Genomic DNA, 14085 nt, shown 5'->3' with positions numbered 1-14085 from the left:
ATTTTTCGTGGTTATTCTTTGTCTTCCTGCAGAATTTACTTATTACCTTAACGTACACCGATACATTCGTTTTAATCATTATTTGCTTATTCATCATTGGTTAAAATTAACTTCAGGGAGTTGAGCCCTTCTTGAGAAGCCACTAATTGCACAAGTACTCAAGAACTACCCAGCATTTTATGAAACCCGAAGGTTCATTACCGTGTGCACAAGAGCCCTCTACTGGTTCCTGTCCTGAGTCTGATCGATCCAGTCCATACCACCTCATCCTATCTCTTTGAGATATATTTTAATGTTGCCCACCCACCTACGTCTTGGTCTTCTCAGTGCTCTCTTTCCTTCTGGCTCTCCCACCAATATCCTATATGCTTCTTCTTCTCCCCCAGTCATGCTACATGCCCTGCCCACATCGTCCTCCTTGACTTGATCAGTCTAATTACACTTGGAGAAGAGTAAAAGCTAAGAAGCTCCTCATTATGCAGTTTTCTCCAACCTCCCGTCACTTCATTTCTCTTCGTTCTAAACATTCTCCTCAGCACCCCGTTCGTTCATCATTGATTATCATTTAACAATTTAATTTAACGCCATTTAACCTCTGCAGCTAAAACAGCTCCATTAATTAACCCACGAATTATTGACCAAGTTTCGCACCCGTACCCTATAATAATGTTAAAAAGTTGTATCTGTGCTTAATTAATTAAGCACTACGCCACGAAGGCGTATGGGGGAGTGGATGCATAGATGCACATTTTCTTGACATTGGCACTAATTGTAGGTAAGTGTTCAGCTTCACGCCGCTGCCGTTTTACCCCCGGGGAAAGAGCCCCCGTTACCAATTGGAATGGAGACTGGGTGGACCCCAGAGCCGGTCTGGACGACATGGAGAAGAGAAAATTCTTGATCCTACCGGGACTCGAACTCCGTCCCTCGGTCGCCCAACTCGTAGGCATTCGCTATACCGACTACGCTATTCCGGCTCCTGTACCCTATAATAGAACAGCTGTAATTGTTATCTTATATAGGCCTATGCTTTTTACTAGGAATTACTGGGTTATACACCATCGACCGCACCCTTTAGAATATACTGCATTTTTTGTCTTAAATTTCTTTTGCAAAGTAGAAGACTGAGCGGTTCTTAGGTTATTTAACCACGTTGTTTCAAATACAGAAGTTTCACTGCCACAGATGAGATCGCTGACCTAGCGGCATTGAAGTAAACTACGAAGAATCTTATTGGGAAGACACAGGACACGAATAGATAACGGCGGTTCCTGTCGTCTGGCTTGTGACGCTATGTGAGTGGCAGACATTTAACGACGTTTAGGAGAAACCTGCCTCATCGATATCGGAGTATAAGAGTAAGTAGCAAATACTTCAGAAACTTGGTAAATATCTACCAAACTACACTGCGTCACATTCCAGAAGAGAATATTCTTCATAGTCACCGCCGTGTAAGCCTGTAAGTTTTCTAATAGACAAGATCATGTTACGAGAAACCAATCCCATTTCTGTATTAAATAATGGATTACAATTTATGATTCCAAAAGGTGGCTGTATGCCCATTCTACGTAGTTGTGATATCCAGGTAATTTGCCCTCCTCGGGCTGAACAAAGCCCCTGTACTGTCGCACCTGAATGGACACAGAGCCTCCAGTAATCCTGTAATTGGTATTGTCGCGTTGCAGGGGGCCAAGCCGTGATCTCCTGCCACTTGATCTGAGTTGACAGGCCCCTTCACATGCTGCTGAGGGAGGCTGTGAAATTCTTCCTGGATACTACACACTTCAGCTCGGAGAGATAGCCCCGGATCAGGGGCACACCTGCCAATTGCCTGCCTTTTCATGTGTGGTGTTTACCATTAGGATGCATACTGTAGTCTTCTTAGTGACGGTATCATGTAATATGAAGATGGTTACCAGGGTTTCCGAGGAACATGTTCGACCCATCTTCAGGGTAGGCTAGTTCAGTCACAATGGCTGTGGATTGAATTCAAACCTGAAATTGATTTCTGTGTCGGATTTGAGGTTTTAATGGCGGTAAATACGACAGTACTATCTTGTGAGACGTAACACCCGTAAGTGTTTTGTGGGACGTAACGCCGGTAACATTCTTGTGGGACGTAAATGTGGTAACTCTGTTCTGGGACCTAACGCCGTTAACTCTCTTCTGGGACGTAAGTCCTGTAACCATCTAGTGTGATGTAATACCGGTAATTTTTGTGAGACGTAACGCCAGTAACTGTCTTGTGTGACGTAACGCTGGTAACAATGAGCGAAGGCAGTCCAGGTAAAGTAGTGCAATTTGACGGATGTCAATATGAGTTCCTCACAAACATCCCGAGAATCCAGCCCTGTACTCGCTTCGGCGGCATATATACTAAAATTGGAACGATACAGAGAAGATTAGCATGGCCCCTTCGCAAGGATGACCCCATTTTTAACTATTAAGAGTGGTACAATTGGTCGGAGACCATCCCAAATAATGGAAGTTATCTCCAAGGATATAACATTCCAAAATTATTTCACTATACTGCGTGCCTATTTTAAAACCGACGCAAATTTTATATGCAGTTTGATCATAAATCGCCATGGCCGAGAATCAAGGACCAAATAAGAGCAAGGTCGATCTCAGAGCTGAGAGACTGGACTACAAGGAAGAGCTGAGAAGAGTCCAGCGAGTTATGGACTTACTCTTTCTTCTATGTTATGAAGAGGTCCCGGATTTTGATGACCTGAAAATATTTAAAAAGTGACCTATAAAATGACCGAAAAAATCCAGAAAAATGACCTAAAATATGACCCAAAAAATGTAATATGCAGGGTCCGGATTTTGATGACCTGAAAATATTAAAAAAATGACCTATAAAATGACCGAAAATCCAGAAAAATGATCCAAAGAGATAAGAAAGAACACTTCGCTTCCATGTTATTCACATTTCAGAAAACATATGAAGAAAAATTCCCTAAAATGGCCAAAAATGACAAGAAATACCCTTAAAAGTCCAAAAATTTACCAAAAAATTACCCCCAAAATGAAAAAATGGCAAAAAATTACCTATAAAATTTACATTTCTGTAACCATCAGCTCATATCCGAGATTTATATATTTAAGAGCATCGCATAGGATACAAGGAAAAAAAGATGACATGTCATCAAAATCCGGGCCCTGGTTATGAAGAATTGTGCTCTAGGAGGTGATGAGAAGTAGGCTTTTCCAGAATTTGATCGCAGAGACATTGGCCATTTAAAGAAAATCGGGAAAGCAGTCCAGGAAATGATCGACATCAAGACTGACGAACTTTTGTCTGAGCTTTTGGAACCAACAGAAGAGCGAGAGAGACCTGTAATTGACAGGTGTTCCCAGTGTGGTTTCTTTTACTACGGAGACTTTGGTCATCTATGCAGAAGGCGAAAGGAGAACAGTGGCGATTCTGAAGTCCCACATATTGAAGATTCTGAGGGACAGCCCATATATATATATATATATGACGCAAAACTACTTCAGTGCTGAGGTTGTTGATGATTTATCGGATAAATACCTTTTGTACAGGAAGCGGGTTGAACCTTTGATACCAAGGGGAGCCATAAATGCAATTCAAGGTTTAGAGACTAATGTGAGTGTTTTAAGTAAATTCACCTACTTATCATCCATACACTTATACGATGGCACGTCTAATTGGGTAGCGTTTCGTGAACAACTAGTTCTGCCTTTCATTTATGTTATAAAAATTGAAACTGAACTATCAGCATAATGGGACTGTTCGAAAAGAAGCTGAGAAGATTCCGCTGGAATTGACACAACGGAGGGTTGAAGAAGAGAGTTTTAACCACTTTGATCAGGAGATGAACGCACCAAATGGCAACACTGATGATGAAATTGCCACTGAGATACGTGAAATCTCAGAGCAAATAAATTTAAGACCAATTCATAGAAAGGAGATCGAGAATCTCGAAGAGAGAGAGATTCCAGAAATGCAATCTGAACCATCACGACGCTTGCAGCTTTATGGATTAGCTGCAATGAAAATGATCACAGACGAGGGGCAATACTCCAAACTAAGAAGCAAGCATTTTGAAAGTCATCACTCCAGAACTGATGTCATTGGATTGAGAATGAAGATTCGTGATGACTGTGGATTTGGATATAGCATTTGTCCCCTAGCTAATAGGGATGGAGGATGCACGGTTTATTCCATGCAACTGACTGACACCAGAGACTACCTCAAATATATTATGAGGTATAGAAAGAAAAGTGCCGCGCTATAGCTCAAGCGGTTAGTCGCTGGCTTCCCAACGCAGCGGCCCGGGTTCGATCCCGGGGTCTGGTCAAGTGGGATTTGTGGCGGACAAAGTGGCGCTAGGGCAGGTTTTCTCCGAGTACTTCGGTTTCCCCTGCCAATCTTCATTCCACCAATTGCTCCACAATCACCCTCACCTATCATTTGTGGCTGGTACAATAGGCCAGAAGTGGCCGCTGTACAAGGGACTTAGTCCCTCCCCACTAGAAAAAAAAAAAACTCTTGTGGGACGTAACGCCGGTAACTCTCTTGTGGGAAGTAACGTTGGTAACTCTCCTGTAGTATGTAATGCCGGTAACTCTCCTGTGGGATGAAATGCCGGTACCTCTCCTGTGGGACGTAACGCTGGTGAAAGTTCATTGATGTTTCTGATGAACATACTGCCCTCATCCTCAGGGTTGAATTATACGGCAATCAAGCAACTTGTAAGATGAAAGCAGCAAACAGAACTTGTATTAAAAGCCAGAAGATAATAACACTCATAAGCGCGGGGTGTTTGTCGGGAATTTGTGGAGCTGGGAATAGAGGGGACGAATAAAATCAAACCGTTCTGAACGGTATTAATAAGACTTCGATACGGTGAAAAGGGGCTTCTCATGTAATAGCTGGAGTTACATGGGACGTTCAATTTTTTAAAGACGCAATTTTTAATAAATGGAAACTGACATTTTCCCTTAAGCCTTTGAAGTCTGAATGAGAGAAAAATCAAAATGGAGGAGGAAATGACACTTCGATATTTTATGGGAGAACGGATAGGAAATACCCGGTTCTGAAGCTGCCAAAGTTGTGTCCGACCCGTCATGCTGTTAATTTGGGTTGGAGATAAGGTAAAATGATGGGTAGTGGACTGGTTAGTGGTTATGCAGCAGAAGAAAACTACTTGAGCATGGTGTTTGCTGCGTCAGAACGGAATCAGTATTTTGGAAGGTCTACACGTTGGAGAAATGTTTATGTCTCGAATAATTTCGGTTGAGTGGTGCGGCCGGAGGGGGGGGGCATACAAAGCCAACGACCCGTTACTTCAGTTTCTTACTTACTTACCCATGGAGCTGAGCCCTTCTGGAGGAGTCGCCAATTCTGCAGCTACTCAAAAATTTCACAGCATTTTATGGAACCCGAAGGTTCATTACTGTGTTCACAAGAGCCCTCCACTGGTCCCTATCCTGAGCCAGATCAATCCAATCAATACCATCCCATCCTATCTCTCTAAGATCCATTTTAATATTGTCCACCCACCTACGCCTTGGTCTTCCCAGTGGTTTCTTTCCTTCTAGCTTTCCCACCAATATCCTATATGCATTCCTATTCTCCCCCATTCGTGCTACATGCCCTGCCCACATCATCCTCCTTGACTTGATCATTCTAATTATACTTGGAGAAGAGTACAAGTTATGAATCTCCTTATTATGCAGTTTTCTCCAACCTCCTATCACTTCATCCCTCTTCGGTCAAAATATTCTGCTCAACACCCTGTTCTCAAACACCCTCAGTCTATGTTCCTCCCGTAATGTCAGAGATGAAGTTTCACACCCATACAGAACCAGAGGCAAAATTATAGTTTTGTATATTCTAATTTTTATGTTTCTGGACAGCAGACGAGAAGACAAAAGTTCTGAACTGAATGGTAGCAAGCATTACCCGAGTTCAATCTCCTCTTAATTTCCTCCTGAATCACGTTTCAGTTTCAAGCATGAAAATTATTAAGGCTCTTAGTAATGATCAATAGCTTGTGTGTTCATGAACGAATTTTTAGAATCACGTTAGATTGTATTTTTTTAAGTATTATGGGCAAGGATTTGAGAATTTTCAATTTCCATTAGTTGAGTAGTATAATCTGGAGAATTTGCGGGCCACCAGCTTAAGGGGTTTATATTCAAATCAGGATTGCTGCACGAGAAGCAAGCTATAACAAACATTTGCTTGAAGACGGAACGAATAGAGTGTGTGTCGAAACGGCCAGTCGCAGGAACTTCAAGATGCAGACAAGACTCCTAGCCAACAGTTCAGTAGCTACAGAATGTGTAGACGTCCCCTGAGGCGCCTCTAATGCGTGTTTTGTTATATAACATTTTTAGAAGTTCCTTTCCTACCGCACAGAAAACACACCAGGGAAAAAATTGTACGAAACATAAATACACAGTTTCTTAATATTTAAGCGGGTGGTTCGTATAGTGACCGCTATGCTTTAAAGGATTCGAGTACGCGACATATAGATGAATACCCTTAAGGCCATATTCCGTCGGTGAGAATTTTCTATTCTACTTCGTAAGGTCGACCGGTAATCCCAGAAACGCCTGGGTGTAAGGTTAATATTCCTTCGTATTCAGGATATCCTGGTTTCGATTCTCTGTCTGAATTCCGACTACCCTGGGGCTCTAGTTCGTCTCTTCATTTGCTCCATCTTCTGATGTAATTTAAAACTGGCCATGATAGTTTCCTTCCGCTTCGTAGCCATGTTATTACTCACAGTAACAGTGCGGATGGAAGGATTAGTGTCAACTGAAAAACCCAATGACCTCATCGGAAATCGAATTCACGAACTTCCGGCTTGTAGCATAGTGCCTCAACCAGCTGCGCTTACGCTGCCCTGTAAGTCATCAATTTGAAGAAAGTCATTAAATAAAACAAGAAATATTATATATCATACTAGATGTAACCCACGTTTCGAAAGAACGTACTGCTTCCATTTTCAGAAATTCAATCTAAGAAACAGATAAAAAATTCTGTGCAGCTCTATGTCGAACACAACAGAGGCCTTTATTGTCGATTATTTCTTAGGGAACCTTTCTTGCAGCATGTGACGTCACAAAGGACTCGTGCCCAGAGGGTTATGAAGGGTTGTAGGGTAAGAAAGATCCGCCCCACTTTATAATTCAGGCCCCCTCCAACCAATCAGAAACCTGACGCANCTCCCCCCCCCCATGGCCTTTTAAGTCGACCTTTTATTATTACAATTTTGAGGTTCGCTATTGCGTCACAGCAACGAGTAATGAAGGCATGCATTATACACCATAATTGAAAATGTCTTCAACTTTGCATTTAAATTTTGAAACGACAGATGAATGAGATGATTAGAGGGGCTTCGACAAAAAAAGAAACGAGAATGTGAGAGATAATTTTTAAACTTTAATGTGCACAGTGACCGCTTCGGATAGCGTTTTCAAACGGAATTTTTATTGCAAATCCTCGCTAAAAACTGGAATTCAGAATGAGGGAAAAATTCACGTTTGTTACAATCAGCTGTAACTCCATTAGCAGTCTGTATATAGCGGCCTGTAATTATCTTGGCTACCAACATTGCCGGCATACATTTCCCAGATTATTTCTGGCAGTACCTCCCAGCTTCGCCACACACAACTACAGAGCCAATCACTAGCGCCTCCATACGTCCATCCTCGTTACGTCAAACGTAGCTAGTATGCCTCATTACGAAGTGGAAACTTCTATGTCCCTTGAGGTAATTATGCGTATTTAGTCTTATACCTGTATAGCCCTGTTTCAGTTACCTGTCCCTGTAGTAGAAGTTTCACTACCGCTAATACCAAAACATATCATTGGACATGATCCTGAGCCAGTTCCATCCACTTCCCATCCTCACAACCTATTTCCCGAAGATCAGTCTTACTAATTAGCTAACTCTCTGGCAGCAAAATACAAAGTTTTAATATCCACTCAGCCTCGTGCGGATAACTGAGGAGTTATTTCAAAGAAACAGCGGCTCCGGTCTATAAAACCAAAATTAATGGCGTCGGGATTCGTTGCGCTGACCACGAGACACCCTCTATCTGCTAAAGTTGGCACTAACTTCGCCGAAGAGCGGCGGTCGCTTGGTCGGTAAATTCGCTTGCAGACAAAAACCACGGAAGTTTTTTTTTATACCGGAATGATCATGGCTACTTTCACCTGGCATTCATCCTGTTTTCCTTATGTGCGTATTATATTTCCATCCACTTCTTGGATTTCCAAACTATCACCTTCTCTATGCATTTCATGTCTGTCCATCCTAGCCAAGTGCTCGGTGCGTATTTCGCCCTAACCATACCAGATGACCGATCACAGTGGCAGCGCGGTCTAAGGCATGAACCGTCGTCGCCCGCTCAAATACTAAAATCGTGAGTTCGAATCCCACTCGAAGCATGGATGTCTGTGTGCGTTTCTTCTATGTTTGTTTTGTTCTGTGTGTAGGTAGCGGTCTTTCGATGGGCTGATCCCCCATCCAAGGAGTCCAACGAATGTGTATAGGATTAAGAACCTGAAAAGCGGCAAAGGTCCAAAAGGCTGTAAAGCCATAGAGAGAGAGAAAAATCACACCAAATGATATGTGTATTTTGCAAAATCCTTCGCTATATGAAAGGACTCTCTGTTGCGTCCGTTTTGAGAGCGGTTATTCTCCTCGCCACTGTGTTCTCAAAGAGCCTCATTCCCTTCTCTTTCATCAGAGCAAGATACTGCGTATCGGATCAATGTAAAACAGCGGGCGAACTTTTGATTGTGTATTGCATTTAAAGTTCTGCTGGCGGTGGCTGTAAAGGATACGGTCTTCTGGGTTACAATGACATATATTTCGGATAATGCCTTACGTTTCGGACGAATATATCGCCTCCATCTACAGGGTTGAAGGGTAAGCCGAGCATGAAACTTGTAAGAAACATGCGACAAGGTGAGCTCGCTTGGAAAATTATGCTTGATATAAGTAGGTCAGAGTCTGGACAGAACTGTGAGGGACCGTGCTGTGTTTCTTGGCACCCGGGCGAAATACTAAAGTCTCTGCAGTTTGCAGATATTGGTTTGTGTAAACCTCCTGCGCGTATTACGCTCGGGCTTAGTCGTCAGTACAGGTTTGAATCAGTAAGTTCCTCTATAAGGAAACGCAGAGGAAACTGAGTACATGCTGCTGTCTCGTCAACAGAATGCAGGACAAAATCATGACATAAAGTAGCTAACAGATGTTTTGAAAATGTGGCACATTTCAGATGTTTGGGAACGACCACAACAAATCAAAATCTGTTTCAGGAGGAAATTAAGAGGAGATTGAATCTGGGTAATTCTTGCTACCATTCAGTCCAGAGCCTTTTTTATTTCGTCTGCTGTCTAAAAACGTAAGAGTTAGAATATACAAAATTGTAATTTTGACTGTGGTTCTATATGGGTGGAAAACTTGGTCTCTGACATTAAAGGGGGAACACAGACTGAGTGTGTTGAAGAACAGGGTGCTGAGGAGAATATTTGGACCGAAGAGAGATGAAGTTACAGGAGGTTGGAGAAAACTGCATAATGAGAAGCTTCGTAACTTGTACTCTTCTCCAAGTATAATTAGAATGATCAAGTCAAGGAGGATGAGGTGGGCATGGCATGTAGCACGAATGGGGGAGAATAGGAATGCATATAGGATATTAGTGAGAAAGCCAGAAGGAACGAGACCAATGGGAAGACCAAGGCGTGGGTGGGTGGACAATATTAAACTGGATCTTAGAGAGATAGGATGGGATGGTATTGATTGGATTGATCTGGCTCAGGATAGGGACCAGTGGAGGAGTCTTGTGAACACGCTAATGAATATTTGTATTCCATAAAATTTTGGGAATTTCTTGAATAGCTTCACATTTGGCTGCTTCTGAAGAAGGGCCCAGCTCCATTTCTATCTCAAGTAGAAATCATACATCTTTCCCACATCTCCACTTGATTTAACAGTAATTTATGATTTCGTCTCGTATTTTGTTTATGAAACATGAACATTTACGTTAATTTCTTTACGCATATTTCTACACCAACATCTTCATTAGCTTGTAAATCTGGTTCCTTGCTTTTTTATTCAATCACCTACGTCTCTGTCCAATAAACTAATACTCTCAGCTGAAGGTGATATCCTACGGTGTTCGTCTTCCCTTAAATCGAAGGATCGTGTAGCCCTGCTTTTTACCAGGCTGTAAACACTTGTTATTCATCCGGGTTATGATAACAAAATTTACGGAAAGAATAACAATCAAATTAAGAAATTAAAATTTACCCATATAAATAAAATGAAAGACTGGGAATGAATATTCGAATCGGCTCCAAGTATGTACCGCAATACTTGCACATCGCTGTAACAGCTGTGATACCGTACAAATTTGCAGCAGGACGGAGTAAATGTATTTTCATATTTCGCCTACATTGCAAGTTGCTACCGAGCCCTTTTCATGCGGGCCCCTCGAGTCAGATTCATCAAAAAGAACCCCATTTTCTTTTGTAAAGGAAGCCAACTTATTCTTTCCAAATTGTGCAAGTAGTCATTAATTCTGGAAGTCGAATTTATCCTTCCCCTGTCTCAACAGGCCACTGTTTCTAACCACTGGAACGTCTTTATTTTCACACTGCACTTACCAGAAGGAAGCAAGCGAAGCCCGGTAATTTTTAACAAAATGACGCTCTTTTCGCCGCCACAATAAAATGTATATCATTTCTCCCCTGATTTTCCTTTTCATCTACTCCTTTACTCTGCTTTATTATCTCTCCCTTTCTCCCCTTTCTATTATTTTGTTCTGTATCCCTCCAACAATTACAGGCCTGAGTCGCCATATTAGATATATACTGAAATCGGATCGTCATAATAATTTGTTAAAACTGACAATCTTTTACGTTAGTAGTGTGATAGACAAGAACGGCTGACATCCTTAAAAAAGGTCTGTCATTAAACATGTTTAAGGATAATTACAAAGTGGAGGGGATATGATCGTGGGTATTGGTTACCTGTTTAGGTGGGGGATGAACTAAGGAAGGGGTGCCAGCAATACAAGGGTGCTTCGAGGGGTTAAATGGACCCTCTGTATCTCAGTGTGTTCATTGCAGCGGACAGAAACGGTTCTCTGCTCTCCACGTGGTTTCAGCGTTCTTCAAGAGATGTCACTCTGTGTTACGTTGTTACGGAAACGATGTGGACGTATTGTTGTAATATCCGGCGTGTAATTACATTTTGGGAACCTGCGCATGCGGACTGGAAGTGAGGGAAGAACTGAATAAACAGACAGTGCGTAAAGAAATAAGTCTCGGAAATGGAAGAAATCCTTTTTTTGTTCAAATTTGGCTCTAAACAAAATTCGTAACAGTGTATCTTAGCATCTGAAATTCTTGTCCAAACTGTCCGTGATCTGCGATAAATAATTCTCAATGTATGCACAAATTTTGTGAATTTACAGATGTTTCAAGACGGTATGATTTATTTTGCTTTATAGACTGGTTTATAGGTTATGTTTTCGGTATTTCAGGAAAGTTGAAATTTGATAATTGCATGAATTATTCATGCTAATAACCTTTAAATAATTTGAAAAGAATTGAAGTGAAAGCGATGTAAGTGAACATGAAAGAGTATGCTCCTGTGATCGAAGTTACGAAAAGAACCTAGGCATAATTAAAGTGATGTCGCGCATTAAAATGATGGTTTTGATTTAAAATATACAACAGATATGGAGTGCAAATATTCATAGAACAGACAGTAAATAGATCATTAAAGAAAGGACATTTTCGTGTCTACTATCTAGAATAAAATTCTGCTCCAAAAACGAATACTGGCTGTTCGAAAGAGGGATATTTCAGCATTAATTTTAAAAAAGAAGAAGGAAAGTGTTCACTGGCACTTCAGTTTCACCGATATCCTTCAGCTTCACAAGGGCATTTCAACTTCGCGGGAATACTTCCGCTTCACGTGGTCACGTCAGTTTCCCTGGGACACTTCAGCTTCACGTGAACACTTCAGTATCACGGCTACCCTTCAGCTTCACGTGCATACTTCAGTTTCACGGGGAGACTTCAGCTTCAGGTGAACACTTCAGTATCACGGCTACCCTTCAGCTTCACGTGTACACTTAGTTTCACGGCTACCCTTCAGCTTCACGTGTATACTTCAGCTTCACGGGGAGACTTCAGTTTCACGGCTACCCTTCAGTTTCACGTGTACACTTAGTTTCACGGCTACCCTTCAGCTTCACGTGCACACTTCAGCTTCACGGGGAGACTTCAGTTTCACGGCTACCATTAAGCTACACGGGGAGACTTCAGCTTCACGTGCACACTTAGTTTCACGGCTACCCTTCAGCTTCACTGGGACACTTCAGCTTCACGTGAACACTTCAGTATCACGGTTACCCTTCAGCTTCACGTGCATACTTCAATTCCACGACTACCCTTCAGCTTCACGGGGAGACTTCAGTTTCACGGTTACCCTTCAGCTTCACTGGGATACTTCAAATTTAAGGAGACGTGTTGGAACAGATACTGTGGACAAATTAATGGGAAAGTGTGAGGAAGAAGACGGCTGTATTTTATTACGTAGTGTTATCTGAAAATTGGTCTGAAAGCCTCAAAAGAACCGCCAGCAAGCAAGATTCAAATTCTGTACCTTAAGACCACCAGTCTGACAGAGAAGCGATATTGCAAAATGGCAGCAATATAAACGTCACGATGTCTCGGTCTTTCCTAGTGGATTCTCTCATCGGCAATCCGTCCCCCGTCCCTACCAGACAGTGCACCCAAGGGGCACCACTGCTACCCCCAGCGGGGTCTCCGCCCTTCAGCAGCTATCTGTTCTCTCTGGGTCTACCCCGGCCCCCTGTATACGGAGCACCAAAACTAGGGATACCTTCGGGGTACCCCCTGTACTGCAATGTGACCAGCGTCGTCAGACCGATGCCCAGGCCACACGACGTTCCCGTGACGTCACATAGTACTCCATCAGGTGAGTGGAAACTTGAGTTCAATCCATGAAGTTTACTATCTTCTGTAATGTGGTTCCGTATGGTTTGGTAGATCATTATGAAATTTGTACTGCTGACGCTTTAAACTTGTATTCGGGAGGTGCTCAGATGGAACCTCGACCGGGACCCCGGCTATTCTGACAGTTTTTTTTTTCGCGATTTTCTTTGCCCCTCTAGGCAAATACCAAAATACGTGACGTCTATTAGATCACTACTGCATACTTCAAAATTATCTTTAATATTTTTTTCATCCATCACCGAATCATTAGACTCTATGTAATATGGATACTGACAGAGTTCTCAAACGAACTACAAGAAACGTCTTTACTAACGTCCCAATCTTCAGAGAAGATGGCGCCACATCCCAGAAGAGACATCAGGCTCTGCTAGAAACGTTAGATTGCAGCTCTGACCCCGGTGTACGTCACGATTACGGACCTCCGGGGTGTGTCACATTTTAACTCGGCAGATACTAAAGTTTCAGGGGACCTTGCTGCCTCCGTGTTCACTACAGAAGAGACCCACTGAGCGGTTTAAGAACTTGACTCGTGTTCAAGATATGCTCGCTTCGAAACTCGTCAGTGACATCGGTTATGCTGAGCAAGGTTCTTCGGGGTTTTAGGCCCATCCAGGAAAGTGCCGGTATGGTAACCCGCTTAGGCCAACATCACTTCTTTCCGTATCAATTCAAATTAATCGTTAATCTGTCATCCTACCATTTTCCCGCTGTATATTATAGATAGTGACGGCTTCTTTAAAGAACTGCAGAGAAAGACAGAAGAGATACCTGCAGATGGAGCCAACAGGCTTCTCCATAACGTTTGTCCCCCATCTACCAAACTGTGCGAAGTCACATCCCACTAGACCGAAATGTTGTGTAACAGAAGCATTTTAGCACACGACTAAGAAATTCGTAAGTTTATTTCTGCTATTAAATTCATAATTATTTAAAGTACTATTAGTTTAATAATGTAGTCGTATGAGAGAGTGGATGTATAGATCCACGTGTTTTTGACCTCGGAACTAGTTCGTTGTGAGTTGTCAGCTTCACACCCCAGC

At 42.3% G+C, this 14085-nt stretch overlaps 1 protein-coding gene and 1 non-coding gene across 2 annotated transcripts in view; both read left to right on the top strand.

Moving 5' to 3' along the window:
- Positions 1-2352: 2352 nt before the first annotated feature.
- On the top strand, positions 2353-2462 carry LOC111863946. The gene has a single exon (XR_002842704.1). It is a non-coding gene; the product is annotated as a U6 spliceosomal RNA (small nuclear RNA).
- An 8669-nt stretch (positions 2463-11131) lies between these two features.
- The window catches only part of LOC111863909 (GS homeobox 1-like), a 7697-nt gene continuing 4743 nt past the window's right edge, over positions 11132-14085 (top strand). Inside the window, exon 1 of the mRNA XM_023850723.2 lies at positions 11132-13007. Coding sequence (XP_023706491.1) covers positions 12734-13007 — 274 coding nt within the window. The 5' untranslated portion in view covers positions 11132-12733. The remainder of the gene's footprint in view (positions 13008-14085) is intronic.

This window comes from Cryptotermes secundus, unplaced genomic scaffold (genome assembly GCF_002891405.2).
Source record: "Cryptotermes secundus unplaced genomic scaffold, Csec_1.0 scaffold171, whole genome shotgun sequence".
NCBI classification, from domain to species: Eukaryota; Metazoa; Arthropoda; class Insecta; order Blattodea; family Kalotermitidae; genus Cryptotermes; species Cryptotermes secundus.
The sequence above is the reverse complement of the archived record's forward strand: the minus strand, read 5'-3'. Positions and strand labels throughout refer to the sequence as shown.